Source organism: Panthera leo, chromosome D1, assembly GCF_018350215.1.
Source record: "Panthera leo isolate Ple1 chromosome D1, P.leo_Ple1_pat1.1, whole genome shotgun sequence".
Classification (NCBI taxonomy): Eukaryota; Metazoa; Chordata; class Mammalia; order Carnivora; family Felidae; genus Panthera; species Panthera leo.
The window spans coordinates 75,532,604-75,547,145 of record NC_056688.1 but is presented as its reverse complement, the minus strand read 5'-3'; the positions used below and the strand labels follow the sequence as shown (position 1 = coordinate 75,547,145).

Here is a 14,542-nt window from a genome sequence, read left to right as displayed (position 1 = left end):
GATTACCAAATAGTCCTCTATATTGTAATGGTCTCTGAAGCTCTTTTCATCTCGGATGGTGGCTGCAGCGAAGACTGGCCAAGCCCTATAATGTCAGCTACTCACCATAAACTACATCCTTAGGCCTTGCTTCCTGTCGCCAGGCCACAGCAGACCTACAGTGAAGCCTGATCAGCCACGGCCAAGAGCACTCCCTTCTGCACACAGACCTTCTGTGTATCATTGGGGACTCTGTTCCAAGACATAATACCTAGAAAGCTTGCTAATAGAAGAAGTAAAGCAGATCCCTGGGGCCTGCTGAATTAAAGATGCAGTAGCAACGGTCTAAACAAAACAAAAAGTACCCAAGCCTGAACTCCCTCTATTATTGCTATCAGGAGCACCACCCTAGCCAGAAGCAGGACTCAAGAACCCCTTTCAGCAGCCGCCTCCTACCTGCTGTGCCAGCTCCTGACCCCAGGCACGGCTTCAAGGCCTCCCAACCCCCCACGTGGATTAAAGCAGTGCCCATCGGCTCGCTCTCAATATCACACCCTCGTTCCTCAGCCCACTCTGGAAGGATCTCTGCACCCGGTCATTCCCGGGTACCGACAAACTTACCTGTCGGCATCTCCGAGGCCCAGGGAGGTATTTCTCTGTAGGGTCTCCCGCACCACAGCCATCCCATCAGGGAGCCGGTTCAGGCGACGAGTATAGAGGCCAAGTCCACCATCGGTCATGTACCTTTAATAGGAGCACAGGATGATGCAAATGTATGGTCAAAAGCAATGTGTGTACAGTCCCGTTGTTCACATCCAGAAGCTCTCCATGGCCACCCTGTGCTCTAAGGGGGGAAGGAACGGAGGCTTTCCCGAGGCTCTGTCACTAATCACAGCCCAGGGATAACTCAGCTGTTGATTCAACACAAAAGATCACCCACTTGATAGCAAAAATAGAACACAGCTTAATTAACCCAAACTCAACAGGAATCTATAGAGCAGAAGGGAACTAGTGAATAAAATTAACTGTCAGATGTATTCGTGACATTCTTTTTAATGTCAGCATTTATACAAGCAGGTGTTTTACCTAAGTAATGCGAATGGGACTGACAATCATTAGCGAATCATAGGGGGGAAAAATTACAGAACAGCGCAGTGGAGAAAGTAGGCAAGCTTTTAAGAGTGGAAAGAAAAGACCGAAGACAGATGAGCCACCTTTGTCATCGTGGGCAAGTTACTTCTCTGGGCTCTGAGCCTTTCATCTAAACCATGGGAATACCACAGCTTTCCTGCTTCCCAAGGCAGACATGAGAATTAGCCAGATAAGGCATATGAGAGTGCTCTGCAATGTGTATAAGACCATACACGTGGGAGACATTATTATGGTTGTCATCATCCTGAAGTATCTACCTACAATGGTGAATTTCACCTTTGATACCAATGTCTTAAGAGGGCTGTCACAAAACTCTCTGAATAACACTCACCCTAACTTACCCCTTTCCAGATCTCTTGGTGAGGCCACAAAGCTATCTTCCGAGGAAGTCAGTGTTATCGGGGGAAAGCGTAGCCCCTGGAACTTCTGCACAGATGGCTGTCTGCCAACCAGACCAGTTCCCGAGAGCTTAGCCACCAGTAGGAGGTAGTTCAGGTACAAAGCAGCTTTAGCGCTCCTACACTGTCTCCTTCACAATACCCCATAAGGGAGACTGCTTGCATCTTCAGAGAACAGGAAGACAAACCAAAGAGCAAGAAACCAAACTCAGATCCCTTTAATTCCCACACGGCCCCCAGCAGGTAAACCTGCAAGGTGTCTGAAAATGCAGACGCCTTACGTTTCAAGTAAAATGACATGTACGAAGAAGACCAACGAGTGGCGATTTTCCTGAAACAGTCAGCTGAGCTGCATCACGGAAAGTTGTACTGCCTTTGGAATTTGAACTTTAGAATATATGGGGTAGATCCTGAGGGCTGTCAATTCCTGACTTTCTTCTACTTCTCGTTTGGGACCTTCTTGGGATATACTCTCAGAAAAATGGAATTAGAGGATACTATGGGAGGCAGCCCAGAACCAGTTAAGTTCAAGTTGGGGGCAGAGAAGAAAGTTCTCACTGGAGCATCTGGGGTAAGAAGCAGCTTCCACGTGTGTCAAAAGAATTCTTCCTTAGAGCAGCTCCGAGGACACCATGTCTAACTTGAACTTCTCCCATGTCCCCTCCCACCCCTCCTTTATGACGTTAAAGATCACAGACAATGCAATGACCACATAATGTAAAGTCTGTCGGAGCAGTCAAACCAATTATTTGTGGTTGTGCCAACAAAACAACAACAGATTAGAATCCATTTTTCACTCAATTGTATCATTTTAATTTTTTTTTTAACATTTATTTATTTTTGAGAGACAGAGACAGAGCATGAGTTGAGGCAGGCAGAGAGAGAGGGAGACACAGAATCTGAAGGAGGCGCCAGGCTCCAAGCTGTCAGCACAGAGCCTGACGTGGGGCTCGAACCCATGAACCGTGAGATCATGACCTGAGCTGAAGTTGGACGTTTAACTGACTGAGCCACCCGGGAGCCCCTCAACCGTATCGTTTTAAAAGCAAAAAAACATTTTGTAAATACACCAAAGACCACTAAATTATATGCCTTTAAAGGGTGAATTTTATGAATTGTATCTCAACAAAACAAAAACAAAAAACATAGTGACAACAGCTATAGTTAAACAATTATTTGTGTAATCACCTTTCACGCTTATCTCCTACACTACACAGTGAGCTCCCTGAAGACAGGGACTGTTACAATGTTGTTTAAATCTGTATCCCACGTACCTAACACGTGTTGAGTGCTTAAGACAAACGGGTTTTGTTGAATGAAGACCAGAATGGGGTCTAGCAAAAACTTTTTGGGAGGACACCAATTACAGGTTTTCTTTCCTCTTTTTATTTTATTTATTTCTTAAGATTTTATTTTTTAAGTAGTCCGTACACCCGTGGGGCTCAAACCCCGACATCAAGAGTCACATGCCCTTCCAACTGAGCCAGCCAGCAGCCCTTCCTTTTTTTTAAATAATTTTTTTTCCTTTGGAAAGTTTACTTTTTTTTAGTAATCTCTACCCCCAACACGGGTCTCAAACTCATAACCCCGAGATCAAGAGCCGCATGTTCTGCCGATGAAGCCCAGGTTTACCTTCCTCTTAAATGTCAGGGAACATGACATCTAAGACACATAGAAATGCAAATTAAACCATTTACCTGTCTGTGTACCCATCCATCCGTCCATCCATCCACCCACCCATTCAATGTGACCCAGGGTCCAGTGGTAGGCTCTCTGCACACATTCTACACTAGCACAACGAGAAAAACCCACCTACGTCAAAATGCAGCGACTTTGCCAGAAGCTAGACTTCCCAGATCAAATGTCCTTTCAAGGAGAATTCAGGGGAAGCTCTTCAGAACACAATCTGTTGCACCATAAAGCAAGGCAGTTAATTTTGATTTTAGCAAAGCCCACTCAGCCATGGAAATGAAAACTTTTTAACTGCAGGGATCTTATCAAAGGACAAACAAATTTTAGCGTTCATTTCCCTGCTGGATTTTCATCCCTGGTGAAACAACACATACGGATGGGCAATGACATGCACCCAGGCGTGCAGACAAGGCCCACACGTACACACCCCTGGCTTTCCGTGGAGGCGCAGAGCAGGGCCCAGAGAGCATTCCAGAGACCATGCTGAGACGTGCCATGGCCCTCAACCCAGCAACACCCCAGCAGAGCAGCGTGGTTTTGTTGAAAATGACAACCTAGAAAGGTGGAAGGACCCTGGAGAGATGGCGACCTTGGCCTGTCCACTGCTGCGGGGAATTCTGATTTTGTTTAGGCAGAGAGGAGGGGAAAGGCAAGGATCCATCGGATTTTCTGCCTTCTCCAATGCACAGGGAACTAAAGTGCTTTGAATGCAAGTAATCTGACCATGATCCAGCTTTGCTGTGAATCTATCTCATTCACTGTGTGCGGAAGTTGGGTGGTGGAAATGAGGAAATGGGGAGTTTACCTCTTTTCCCAGGCGTTTGTGAAAACATGTATTCAACCATGTATCTTTTAAGATATTCTTAAAAATTAATTCTGTTATATGTTCTCTCACTAGGAGACAGCATAGCATGTCACTACAACGAGGCTCACACTCAAGAATCTAACTTAAAATATTTCTTGGGGCACTTGGGTGGCTCTGTCGGTTGAGTGTCCGACTTCAGCTCAGGTCATGATCTTGTGGTTCACGAGTTCGAGCCCCGCGTCGGGCTCTGTGCTGACAGTGCAGTCCCCTTTGGATCCTCTGCCCTTCTGTCTCCCTCTCTCCCTGCCCCTCCCCAGCTCATGCTCCCTCTCAAAAATAAACATTAAAAAAATATATAATAAAACATTTATTTCTAAAATATTACACTCTGATTCCAATAGCTTCATTTACAAAGAGCTCCATATAGATATTTAAATAACTCTTCTACTCTCAATGAAAAATATAATTTTGGTTTGACCCAAATTTGTGTAGGAATTGGCTACTGAACGTATTAATATAAACTGCCTTCATCAGGTTAATCCCTTAAGAAAGCATAGTTTGCAGGTGAAGCAATCGCTGCTGTACCCATCTGAATCAGCAGCCCTTGTTCAGGAAGGCTTGAAGGCTGAGGGGTGGGGGGGCAGGAAGTGATAGCCATGCCCCGTCTTTGGAAGCCTTAGCAAGGCTCACCCTTGGTACAGATGAAAGGGCTTGCCTGAGGTCACAAGGAAAGGAAGCAGTTGATCTAGGGACTGAATCTCCCAGCACCAACACTGTAACGTTCCTTCTCTTTGGGGAAATAAATAATTAGTGCTGGAGCCTAATGATGTGCTGGTAACATCCTAATGTTTGCTTGGTGAGGTCCTAGGTCACCAAGTAACTCAACAATTTACTCATTATCCTCTCGAGTTCTGCAGTGATGGGTGCAGGGGCTCTGCCTCCACCTTCCACAGCTTCCCCAGAGGCCCCCGAATGGAGCCCCTGCTAAAGACCCAAGGTGTGTGGGAGGTATCTTCCATTCAAGGCTGGGGCACCCTGGACTGGCCCATGAGTATAAGAGTTAGGAACAAGTCTCTGTTGTCAGAAAGATCTGGGTTCAAATGTCTCCTCTGTCCCTTGCCAGCTGGGAGATGTTGGATGCATCATTACTGATAAAAACTCATGGATATGGGGGCGCCTGGGTGGCTCAGTCGGTTAAGCGGCCGACTTCAGCTCAGGTCATGATCTCGCGGTCCATGAGTTCGAGCCCCGTGTCGGGCTCTGGGCTGATGGCTCGGAGCCTGGAGCCTGCTTCCGATTCTGTGTCTCCCTCTCTCTCTGCCCCTCCCCCGTTCATGCTCTGTCGCTCTCTGTCTCAAAAATAAAAACAACAAAACAAAACAACTCATGGATATGGAGGCTGTTTGGGTACTGTGCTAAGTGCTTCCCATAAGCCATGACACTGTACCTTCAAGACTCTCGTTAAGTGTATTATCTGTTTTTCAGACGAGGAAAATGAAATTGTGGTCAGGATCACAGCGCAAGTAGGGGAGTTCAAATCCCAGCATTGTCACGCTTTTTGGTATAATTCTTAGGAGTTTCATTCCCTCAGCTACCAGATGGGTAGAACTACAGATTAATCTCACAAGGCTGCAGTGGGTTAAATACGCCAGCGCATGCAAAGCCCAGGGCCTGGTGTGTTGGGGGCACTTCAAATTTATTAGCTGCTGTGATTATCAACGGCAGCGACTGCCCATACCACAGGGTAGTAACTGTGTACCCTCTTCTCATTTTTCAATACCACAATTGTTAGGTACCAGGCTCTGTACCAGGCTGGGGTTACAGAGGAGGAAAAACCTACTTCCTGTCCTGGTAAAGCTCAAAAGCTACAGGGGACCCAGACATTGAACAGATGAAGAGCAGTATTACAGATGGGTGCAGGACAGGCTCAGAGCACATGGGGAGGAGACAAAGAGGAGCTATTTAAGCTGGCCCTTGAAGGGTGCATAGGAGTTTGCCAGCCAAAGGAGGAGGATCCATCTAGGCACATTGGTATCACATACAAAAGCAGAGAGAAACAGAGAAGAGGGTAAGTTAGGAGAACGGCAAGTAGTTCACTGTTGCTGGAGCATCAGGAATAGATAGGAGCCGGGCAGCGTGGGGACCGGGGCTCAGTCAGGGAGGGTGTGGGAGCCAGATGGTTTGAGACCACTGGCTGTGAGCCAGGAGAGCTATGAAGGTACAAAGCAAATGACTAGCAGGCTCTGGCTTTCGTGCCAAAGAGAGCACTGACTTGTCAAAACTTCCATCATTCAATACTCCAGTTTGGGGGAGCATCTTCTCATCAATAATTCCTTCTGTATACAGACTTTTCAGAATACACATTGTCTGAATCCCATCTGAGTTGTCTCAGACCTTTGCAGGATGACCAGACTTGTAGGGTGGCCTCACCATCGCTCAGGCCAGGAGAGACATGTGAGGGCCAAATGCCTCTTAAGAGGAACATTCTAGACAAGAAGAGTGCATCCTATGTAACTGACACCGGTTACAAAATACTTATGGAATCTAATAGGACCTGTTAGAACAGATACACCAGATTTTGAATCCAGTGCTTAGTTAAGAGATTCCTTCTTTAAACATGAGACAACGATGTGGAATAAATGAAACTGGCTTTGTGACTTGCCTTCGGAAGGAGGGGGAAGGTGGCTCCCCATTCCCAAAGTTCACAGTTCAATGTGACCTGCGTAAGTAACACAAACTGACTTCCACTGGGTGCAGAAGAAATCACCTTCTGTCAAGGGCTGGGGGAGGAGGGGTGGACAGGAAGGGGAAGAAATCTGTACTGACCTGATCTGGCTCAGTGCGTTTCTAATGGAGCATGACATTAAAAGACAAAACAAAAGAACAACAAAAATACTCAGAGGCAAGAAATTAAAGTAGTACAAAACAGAAGGGGAAAAAAAAATCAGGCCGAGGTGATTATTTTTTCTTCAAAGACGTGTCAACCTGTCTATATGTTCTGGATGCACTTTTGATTTAAATGTGAAGATAGCAAAGAAAATGGAATAAAAGAAATAAATACACACGCACATACACAATTCCTTGCCAATATCAATATAACTATATAAGCATGTATGTCAACACATACTTTGTCGTCTACCGTTAAAGAAAACGATGTGGGCTGATGAAAAGTCCCTGCAGTGGAGCATTTCACCAGCGTCCAAGACCCTAAACAATATGTGCTTTCATAGTGCCCGCTGCTCTCCCGCAATGTGGCAGGACGCATGTACGCTCTAGGTTTATGAGGATGTTAACGGAGTTTCTGGACAAACCTGGAAAAGGATGCCTTTAGTTTCGGGCCTCTTAGAAGTCAGACGAAGAAACTTCACTCCGGGTCACAGAAGGACAATCGGACAAGCCAGTCCAACAAAACTGCCTACACCCTTTTGAAGAGAGCTGATCTCTACGACAGAAAGGAAGTTGTTCCCCTTGACTTAATTAAGGGGAGAGGAGAAGGCACTGGCAATGCAAAAATAGGGTCGGGGGGAAAAAGGGGGTTTAATTTTTCCGTGCTAATTTTAAAACTGTATGTAGTACTAAAATTTAAGCAAAGACTTAAGTTTCTACTAAGGAGGCATTTGGAAACCACTTTGTTCTCAAAGTTTTTTGGCACCAAAGCTGAGGCAAATGCAGCAAGTTTCTTTTATCCAAGGCCAACCCACTCCCATCCTTCACCCCAAATGACAACTACACAGATACGTCACTGAGTGACTCTAATACCCTCGTCGTGGCATATCTTTAATGGTTTTTGTTTTTAAGATTTTTAATTTTTTTAAATTATTTATTTATTTTTGTTTTAGAGAGAAAGACTGTGAGCAGGGGACAGAGAGAATATTAAGCAGGCTCCATTGCTCAGGGCAAAGCACACCACAGGGCTCAATCCCACAACTGTGGGATCATGACCCGAGCTGAAATAAAGAGTTGGATGTTCAACTAAGCCACCCAGGCTCTTCAAAATGAGTTTTTAATTTTTAGGTCATCTCTACACCCAACCTGGGGCTCGAACTTTGAGCTCTAATCGAACACCCTGGTGCTGCTGCTTCCCTATTACGGGTCATCTCAAACGGACACCAATGACACAGAATCAGCAGCTGCCTTTGGGGAAAGTCTCAGGTCTGAACGTCCTTCTCAGTAGGTTTCCCTGTGACAACAGGACTCTAACCTGGACTAGAAGACGCAAGTCATCAAGAAGCATTTCTTTGGTTTCCGTGTCTTTGGGGGGCCCTTCCAAAGACTCTGCTGGCAAAGGCAGAGGGGAGACATGGACCCAGAGATCCAAGCAGTTTCCTACCTTCCTCCTTGAGGCAGAGCTGGGGTACCTTTGAGCCCTGTTTCCCACTGTGCTGTGTAACTGCCAGCTCTTCAGGACATCACTAGGATGGTATATGGCTCTTTTTAGGAGGATGTGGGAGTTCACTTCTCATCTCCAGCAAAATCTTCCCTTCTCCTTTCATTCAAGTCTGGAGCAGCCACCCGAGGCCACGCGATGAGCCACCTCGGCTCAGAGCACAGAACACAACCATGAGCCACCAAGTGGGAATACCCACTGCTCAACGGGCACCGGCCCCTTCCCTGGCTTGTCCGCATTTCCCTTCCATCTCACCGAGTCCTGGCTGCAAGGTAGGCCGGATGACCAGGCAAACCTGGCCCAGTTCTCTGATCCTGCTTGTGGCAGGAGGTAAAGCCTCTGCAGAAGTGAGCAGGGAGCAGGAGGCCTGGAGGCTGCTCTGGCCGAGCCTCGTCACCAGAGCATGCCTCTCTGGGGAGCACTACAAAGACGTTGCTAAGCTAGTCAGACAAGAGCTCAGCTTCAGGAGGCCACAGGGACAGAGGGTGTGGCAGGAAAAGGCAGGCCTGGATAGAGGAGGAGTCAAAGGGTCCCAGGGGCCCCCTTTAAGCCTCAATGGGGCAAACTGGTGCCACAGACTTCATTTTCTAAAACTAGGTGCTGCAAAGCTGCTTGAAGTGAACTGAAGGCACACCGTAGAGGTTCCTGCAACAGAACTCAACACGTACGTGCCTCACCCCACCTGCCGCTCATAACGGGGGCCACGCACCAGCAGCTCTAGTGTCACTGGCAATATTGCAGACCTCCCGAATCAGACTCCGGTGCAGGAAGACCCCCCATGCGGTTCTAATACACATTAAAGAGTGGGAAGCACGGGTTTCAGGCAGTGGTCTCTGCGATGAGGAAGATGAGACGACCCATATTTTCTAATACTTTAGAAAACTAAAGTATTTCTATTTGCATGTGTTTCTTAACACCCCCCACTTCCTTCCTAAGTTTTGTGCAGGTTTTATACTGTGCGCCATATTTGCGTAAGGTGGTACATATACTGTATTTGAAAACACAATGTCTAAAGCAGCAACAGATTTTTTTTAACACAATCAAAACGTTCAGAGACCATTATCTAAAGCAGAAATTGCTAAATTTTCTTAAGTTATGGACCCCATCTCACATATGTGTAAAATGTGCACCCAGTTGGAGTCAGCCCAAACGCCCCTGCCAGGGCCTCTGAGTTTGGGCAGAAGTGGATCCCGGCTGAGTGGGTCCCTTCGGCATATTCTGCAAATTTCCGCACAGGATTTTTGCGTCTGTTTGCTATAAACTGACTCAGCAGTGGCACATGGCATGGCTGTAACTCACACGTCACCCTGAGTTTTAGCACACAGACTCGATCTCACCACGGCCTTGGGCTTGCTTTTGCTTTTTCCTCAAACTCCTAGCTGGAGTGACTTGATCAAGCGGGAAAATTCTTGCTGCGAAGGTCCTTGTGTATTTGCAACATGCAATGTGAATATTCACAGGTTCAACCAAATTCCACTTGGCAGGACTATCCAGAGTGTTCTGGTTTAGCTTAGTACCTAGGATCTAGGCACACAGAAACTCGAACGAGCATCTGAATGCAAAAAACTCCAGAATACGTTCAATCACACAGCCAGCCAGGGATTATGATGACAGTGGATTTGTCCCCCCTATTTAAATAAATACACGCATGTAAAATTTTCATGATACTCCACAACTCTGCTTGTTTAAAATGGGGGCTGGTGGGGCATCTTTCTGAAGAAGGGCTGCACACTTTGGAGCTCTGACAGTCCCCATGTCTGGAATCTGGTCTGGCCTGAATTCTCTCTACTGTGGTTCAACTGTCAGTGTGATGTTATAGTATTTCTAGCACTGGCAGGAAGCTTTCTGTCCACCTACTGAAAGATGAAACACACTCTCACACGCAGGAGACAATTCTCTAGACAAAGCCCCTTTAAGCTCTTCCTTGGAATGAAACAGATGGTGAGAGCTGACTGACTTATCTCCAGGAATCCTCAAACCTTAAAATACACCTGAGTCAGTGGGAGAACCGAAGAAAATGCAGATTCCGTGGCCCCGGCTTTGCAGATGCAGAACATCACTGGTGGGGCCCAAACTGTGCATTAAAACCACAACAACAACAAATTTTTTTTAAAAGAACGGTTTGAGGTTTACAGAGAATTTGCACAGAAAGCAGACTTCCCACGTAGCCCCTCTCCCCTTCCACCAGCTTCCCTATTGTTAATACTTGGTATCAGTGTGCTGCACTCTGATGCAACCAATGCTGACAGAGTTGCATTAACCAAACTCCATAGTTCACCTTAGGGTCCACTCTGTGTGGTCCAGCTGTTTTTGTGTGGCACAGGTTTTGACAAATGCATAATGTCATGTATCCTCCATTATAGTGTCATACAGAGTAGTTTTACTGCCCCCCCCCAATGCCCTGTGTTCCCCCCTATTCATCCCTTCCCCCCAAACCCACATTTTTAACAGATACATAAGTGATTCTCCTGCAAGCGGTCAGGGCCAGACTCTGAGAAATGCTGCCTTAAATCTTGAGGCTTGGATGGAGGAACTGGGAGCTAGACTGGCCTCAGTTTCCCTAAGAGGTAAATATTCGCCACAATGTGACTACAGTATAATGGTAATTTAAATCTCAAATCCTCATAGTAACTAGTCTTGGACCTCGATATTATGAGTACCTGATCCCTGATGGCCGCTCCATCTCAGATCAAAGGTCAGTAAGAGTTGTTAGAACTCCAAGGCTTTACTAAAATACCAATTAATTCATAACCTTGGACTTACAGACCTGCAGACCTCAGAACCATGTCAGTGTGGAAGCCCAGGCCAAGAGGGAATGTGAGGAGGCAACACCAGGCGTGCTGAATAGCGAGGATCATGGGCAACATGTGGGTGGTTCAGTGAGGGTGCCATAAGTTGATGCCCCCCTACCCTGGAAAAGCCTTCCGCTTTGCCTGAAGAATCCTTCCTCCCAGGCACTTCTACACGGAGGCATGCCTGCCAATCCCCTGGATGCCGCTACATCTGATAATTCTTGCGAATTTTTTTTTAGTTTTTTAAGTATATTTAGAGAGAGAGAGAGCACGCATGAGTAAGGGAGGGGCAGAGAGAGAGGGAAGGAGAGAGAATCTCAAGCAGGCTCTGCGCTGTCAGCACAGAGCCCGATGCATGGCTCAAACCCACGAAACTGTGAGATCGTGACCTGATCTGAAATCAAGAGTCGGACACTGACCCGACTGAGCTACCCAGGCGCCCCTCATTCTTGTGACTTCTGATACATTTCACAGGAGGTCAGAGGACTTTTATGTTGGCATTCAGGACTGTGAGATCTCTTCCGGAGATGACTAGAACCTCAGGGTGGAATCAGACTTCCAGTGTCTCTTTCTCTTCGGATCTCACGGAGACACCCCTAGGTAATAATCACAGTCACTACCGGACTGGGGAGAGTCCAGATGGTGCTCTGGTTCAGGTTCATGCAAGTTTCGCCCTGTCTTCTCTAGACTGCAGCTGAAAGCAATGTCAGTATGCACTGAGGATAGACAGAGACAGACTGTAACTAACTTTTCAGTGCAAGAAAGACCCCTTCTGTAGATCGAAGCAGGAAAGCAGGCCTGGGGAACATCATCCAACGCCCACAAACAACCTGGTTTCTGGAAGCACCTAAGGGTTGCAGGAAGCAGGGCACTAGAGTCTAGGCTGTTGCTCTAGAGGTGGCCCCCATTTTGAGGTGCTGTCATTTGCAAGACACATTTGCGCAGCCCCTACTATAAGGCAGGCACTGGCCTGGGTGCTGGGCAGAGGAGAATCAGACTTAGTCCTAGGCCCTGAGGGGCTTAAGGTAGACATGCAGATGTTTGCATGGGATTCAGCAAAGGCCAGACCACAGAGAGGGGCTGAAAAGCCTTCTTACAGCAAAAAAACATGCAAGCAGCATCCTGAAGGGTGAGAAGGTATTTGCCAGGCAGCCTTGGGGAGGGGCAGGAAAATTAGGTACTTCACAGAGATACAGATGTGCAAATCCAAAGGACCTAAAGATGTACAATGAATTCACTGTGTGGCCTTAGATGCTAACGTTCCACCAGGTAGCATTTTCATTAAAAAAAAAAAAAAATCATCATTCTGAGCGCTCATTCTAAATGGGATTCAGTAAATGTATTCCAATTCAAAGAAACAGATACGCAGGGCCTCTGGCCTTCAAGGGTAGGGATTAAGCCCAAACTGGGTGACTGCAGGATGCTCAAATTACCTGCCACTAAACCCAGCAAGACCCGTAGACACAACAGCTGACACACAGATGCCTGAGCCCATTCATTTTTCCATGCGTCCAAGTGCACTGGGTCACCTTCAGAAAAAGCACCCAGGCAGCCAGGCACACTGGTCGTGGGTGGAAGCGGACCCACCTGGGGGTGGGGCAGGACTCTGAACACACCAGATTCACCATTTTATTTTTTTTGTTACTTTTAATTGTTTTTTTAACGTTTATTTAGTTTTGAGAGGAACAATGAGACAGAGTGCGAGTGGCGGAGGGACAGAGAGGGAGGGAGACACAGAATATGAAGCAGGCTCCAAGCTGCGGGCTGTCAGAACAGAGCCCGATGTAGGGCTCGAACTCACGAACTGTGAGATCACAACCTGAGCTGAAGTCAGACACCGAACCGACTGAGCCACCCAGGTGCCCCCCCAGATTTACCATTTTCAGCAAACAAATAAAAACACCCAATGTTTTTTGTAATCTACTCTGTAGATAAAAGTTTGACACAATCTTGGTTGGTGCGGAACTGTTGAAGACACAATGGTTCTCCAAAGTCACGCCTATTCTTGCCCTTGCCACAGCCTGCTCTCCAAAAATCAGAGTGTGATCTCGTTATGCTCATCAGGAAGGGATGAAAACAAAAAAGTTGGAAAAACAGTGAGTTAACATGTGTGAGCATGAGAGCCAGCCATTTTTCCTTCAAGAGGTCAGATTCTGAACTACTGAAGCAGCAGGCCTCCATATTAAGACACTGTCCAAAAATTATGTCCGTTGCCCACAAACGGGCAGAGGCTCTATTCCCGTGGACATGAGAAGGCTGTGGCTGTGAGTGCACAAAGGCTCACTCAGGCCTCAGCCAGCTCCGGCTGATCTCACAGCTGCCTCTTTGGGGTCCCAACACCCCCCCCCCGACCTGCCCCCCCCAAAAAAAGCTGCACTGCATAATCCTGGTAAGATAAGCCATGGTCAAAATTTTGAAAATCTTTTTTGTTAATATTTATTTATTTATTTTGAGAGAGAGAGCACGAGCACACAAGCAGGGGAGGGGCAGAGAGAGAGAGGGAAAGAGAGAATCTCAAGTAGGTTCTGTGCTGTCAATGAAGAGCCCAGCATGAGGCTCCAACTCACAAACCATGAGATCTGAGCAGAAATCAAGAGCCGGATGCTGGGGCGCCTGGGTGGCGCAGTTGGTTAAGCTTCCGACTCTTGATCTTGGCTCAGGTCATGATCTCACGGTTTGTGAGTTCGAGCCCCATATTGGGCCGTGTGCTGCTGCTAATGGTGTGGGGCCTGCTTGAGATTCTATTTCTCCTTCTCTCTGCCCTTCCCTAGCTGGGCTGTCTCTCTCTCTCAAAATAAATAAATTAAAAAAAAAAAAAAAAAAAAGAGTTAGAGGCTTAACTGACTGAGCCATCCAGGCACCCCCACTGAAAGTCCGAAAATCTTAAAACTACAACAAAATCCTAAAGTGAAAAGCGAAAACTGAGCCCAGCCTCCAGCTGGGCACATCTGGTGTAACATCTGAGTCCTCAGGTGAACCAGAGAAAAATGCCCTTTTCTACCACAGCCGGTAAAAGCGTGTCCTACTCCAAGAAGTGCCTGTGGGGACTGACACGGTACAAACCCCAAGATGATGCGCTCCTTAGTGACTAAACACGGTGCTCCTCTCCCCTGACATGGGGTGGTCTCAGTCCACACACTCTGCCTCATCCAGCTCCTCAGAGCTGAACTACAGAAGGCCTTTGCAGACCACGCCCCCATCTCCCACTTAGGATGAGGTCCTACCTCTCAAACTTCACCTTAAATGCAACTGAACATTATGTAAAACACCAATAATACGCGGTTTCACAGAACTACAGAATATCAGATCTGGGGGAAGGGCAGGTGGTTCTCAAGGA

General features: G+C 47.0%; 1 protein-coding gene across 2 annotated transcripts in view; it reads right to left on the bottom strand.

The window, feature by feature from the left end:
- Positions 1-14,542, bottom strand: part of NAV2 (neuron navigator 2) — a 324,049-nt gene that overhangs the window by 121,319 nt on the left and 188,188 nt on the right. For both annotated transcript variants that reach the window (XM_042904228.1, XM_042904227.1), the window contains exon 11: positions 601-723. In XM_042904228.1, coding sequence (XP_042760162.1) covers positions 601-723 — 123 coding nt within the window. The remainder of the gene's footprint in view (positions 1-600; positions 724-14,542) is intronic.